A 3,307-nucleotide genomic window follows, 5' to 3' on the forward strand; every position below is an offset into this window, starting at 1 on the left:
ACCAACACCGGGAGCCTACAAGGGACTTGTTAAGCTTAAGGTTCTGTATTGATGTTAGCTAGTCATCTTTTAGCTAACATTACCTGCATCCAACAGCTTTACTCAACTCAGTCGGTTAGTTTGGAGGGAAAAACTGTGAAAAGTTCTTTGCGTTTTGCTGGTTTGCTGCCATGATTCTAACACAAACCTACATAGCTCCGCACAGCAGCAGCAGGTCTCCTTCACAGGTGGAAACCCAGCGCGAGCGTCGTAGTACTCATGTTGTGTTTAAAGGCGGCTCGGAAAAACAGGTTACAACATGTTAACGGATTAAACAGTTTTAACTGCAGATAAAAGTGACAGAGGACACAAATATGGGAAGTGTGGAAGCCTCTACTGTATCAAATTGACATAGGAATAACAGAGAGTTGGCCATTCTAAGGTAAAAACCCAGCGCATACAGCGTTCATGTTTTGTTTTTTGTTTTTTTCATCCAGATGGCTTCCCGCGCCCCCCCCTGCAATGGCACGGCGCCCCCCCTAGGGGGTGCGCCCCACAGTTTGGGAACCTCTGCATTAGAGCAATGTTGTCCAAACTCGGTCCTCAATGACTGCTGATGAGACCTGCCATAACAAGATTTTGCTGTGTGTTAAATAATAATATGGTTGCTTTGAGACCACTTTCAAGTAATATTTTAATAATGGCATAATAATGCAAATTCACAATCTCAAAGACAAATAAACTTTAATTTTAAAATGAACACTTAACACTGGAAGTGGAAGATATTTAAAATACTTTAAGACTAATTCTGATTACTCTTAATGCTTAAGTCTACTGCTAATACGCACTAGTCTAATGTTTATTAAAGCTGCACAATATGAACTCTAGGAGAAAACTTGTAAGTTGGTCATATGATCAAGTTAAAATAAAAGGACTTAGTAGTGAAAACTGAGATGGGTTATATTTACCACTAGCTATTCAGTGACACTAGTTTAGTTAGAAAATGATAGTGTTGTTTTCATGGTTTGAGATATTATATAAATGTTTTAAAAAATCTCTTTTGTTTTTATAGACATGGCTACAAGCAGTTCCAGTTACCATTCATCAGCTGGAGACAAAGACTTTGAGCACTTGGTTTCCTCCAAGGCTTTCCTGAATTTCAAATTTGACAGAGACGCCATCATGAAATGCTTTGATTACTGATGTTCATCAAACTCTACATTCAGTGACTTTTAATCTTCATGGACAAGGATGTTTCTGAACAAGCTCTTTCCCTTTTTGCCTTCCTTGTTGTGAGCCCACATATTCATCTGAAGTTTGTCCATATTTCTCTAACCATGTAGAAAAGTGTTTCATGTTGCCTGCCTTTACTGTCCAACTGTTCTCACGTCAGTTCATAATGTAGCACTTCTTTCATCAAGCTGGACTTCATGTACTTCTCACATTACTGCACCAAGTTACATCCACAGGAAACTGCACCCAATGGATGGCTACTGTTCAAACTAGCATATATTCAGCAGAGCTAAGATATTTCTCATTTCAAAAACTTTCAGATTTTAAACCTAATATTTTGGGATAGTGCTAAATGTAAAACAATGTGAAAAGAAGTGATAGCATGTTAAATTTGGCTGTTGAATCACTATCAGTATTATTACTTGACATCTGGATGTTTAGATTTTATTAAAGAAGGTACATTTAATTCTGGAGTTTATAGTTTTATAGTTTTGTTAACTTGCTTTGCATCTGCCAGAGAACTTCTAGTTTGTTTTACAATGACTTCATATATTTGCTTTTACAGACACTGCCACTGTGTTCTAACCAGAAACCAGAATTTTTCAGACACATTTCTTACAGTGAATGACATAAATTTTAAACCACAAACTGTTGAATATATTCTAAAGCTTTTCTGAAACTATTTGTCTTTAGTTTGACGCCATAATTTGCCATTCGTTTTGTCATATTTTTTTCTGTTGATTGGGTTTGGCTTTTAGCAGTTTTCTCTGAAATTAAGATTTTATTTTGGGGACTTAGAATATGTGCTTAATTTTGAAGAACAAGCTGACTGTGCATTTGGAGTTTTGCAAACAGAATGCTACTAAATCCACAGAGCACCTCTAGTTTAAAGCAGAAACAAATTACTAAATTAAGATTGAAAAATATGAGTTTCAAAATAATAAAAATAGTATAAAATAAAATTCAAAATAAAAATAATTAAAGAAAAACTGAAATAGTAAGTTTTACATCCATTGTGTTTCAGGAAGGAAGTTCATAGTTTAAATGCTTTACTTGAACTTGTGTAATCTCCACTAATATTTGAAAAATAATATTTTAAAATTACACTTAATATTTCAGGCAAACAGAAGAAACATTGAGTTCTCTGGTGAGTTTCTTTTCTTCGGTATATGTCTCACTCCTGTTTGTTGTAATTTACAAGATTTGTGCGATCAAAGTGATCCTGTATTGCTTTAAAAACTTTAGACGTTCCCAATCATGTTCATGATGCACAATTTATCTTGTTAAGATGGCACGGGTTTATTTCTGTGGGAGAAAATAGTGATACATAAAACAGTGCTTTCGCTACAAAAAAATCTAATGTTGAGATTTATTTCTACGTGACTTTGTTACTCTGAGCAAGTGCTGTGTTCATACCATGAGTGATTGTTTTACGAGACAAGCTGTTTGTAATGGATTGTACCCGTGGTGATCTCAAGTGCACTTGGTTTAAATTGTTTTTATTTTTGGACGGTGAATTTAATAAAAGTATTTTTCACTCTGACATTAACTGGTTTACTTCCAGCATACACTGTTCAACATAATAGACGTGTGCTTAAAAAAAGCAAGGATTAATTTTCAAACACGCATTGGCAACATGGTACTTGTGGTACTTAAAAAAAAAAACAAAATATGAGGAAAATCGGACCCCATTTCTTCTCATTTTACAGAAACTAAGGAAAAACGAATTTTAGGTTGTTTAAAAACAGTCTGCTCTTTGCTTTACTAATATTTTCTGCATAACAAGAAAACTACTTGAGGATTTAGCTTTGCTTTAAATCTCTGAATAGATATCAACTCCTATTTCTTTTTGAGAACTACTTTATATACATGTTTCATGGAATTGACCACCTTCTGTAAACAGGTTATCCAGCCCAGAATATTTGGACTATATTCTATAACTCCTCTGAGCGTCTTAGATTTTGCTTCAGAAAACGTGTATGTATATGTTAGTCAACAGATTTTTTCTCTTTAAGGTCTGGAGTTGGATTGATCCCCCTAAAAGATTTAGCAGGGGTACGCAGTGCCTGCAAGAGAGGGGAGCGGCTGTCTGCTG

The 3,307-nt window shown here is 35.2% G+C and overlaps 1 protein-coding gene across 1 annotated transcript in view; it reads left to right on the plus strand.

The window, feature by feature from the left end:
• Positions 1-2,755, plus strand: part of dcp2 (decapping mRNA 2) — a 24,895-nt gene extending 22,140 nt beyond the window's left edge. Inside the window, exon 11 of the mRNA XM_015019618.1 lies at positions 1,052-2,755. Within this exon, the coding sequence (XP_014875104.1) occupies positions 1,052-1,182 (131 nt within the window). The 3' untranslated portion in view covers positions 1,183-2,755. The remainder of the gene's footprint in view (positions 1-1,051) is intronic.
• Positions 2,756-3,307: the final 552 nt, after the last annotated feature.

This window comes from Poecilia latipinna, unplaced genomic scaffold (genome assembly GCF_001443285.1).
Source record: "Poecilia latipinna isolate Pla-1442-1.1 unplaced genomic scaffold, P_latipinna-1.0 Scaffold2459, whole genome shotgun sequence".
Taxonomy (NCBI): Eukaryota; Metazoa; Chordata; class Actinopteri; order Cyprinodontiformes; family Poeciliidae; genus Poecilia; species Poecilia latipinna.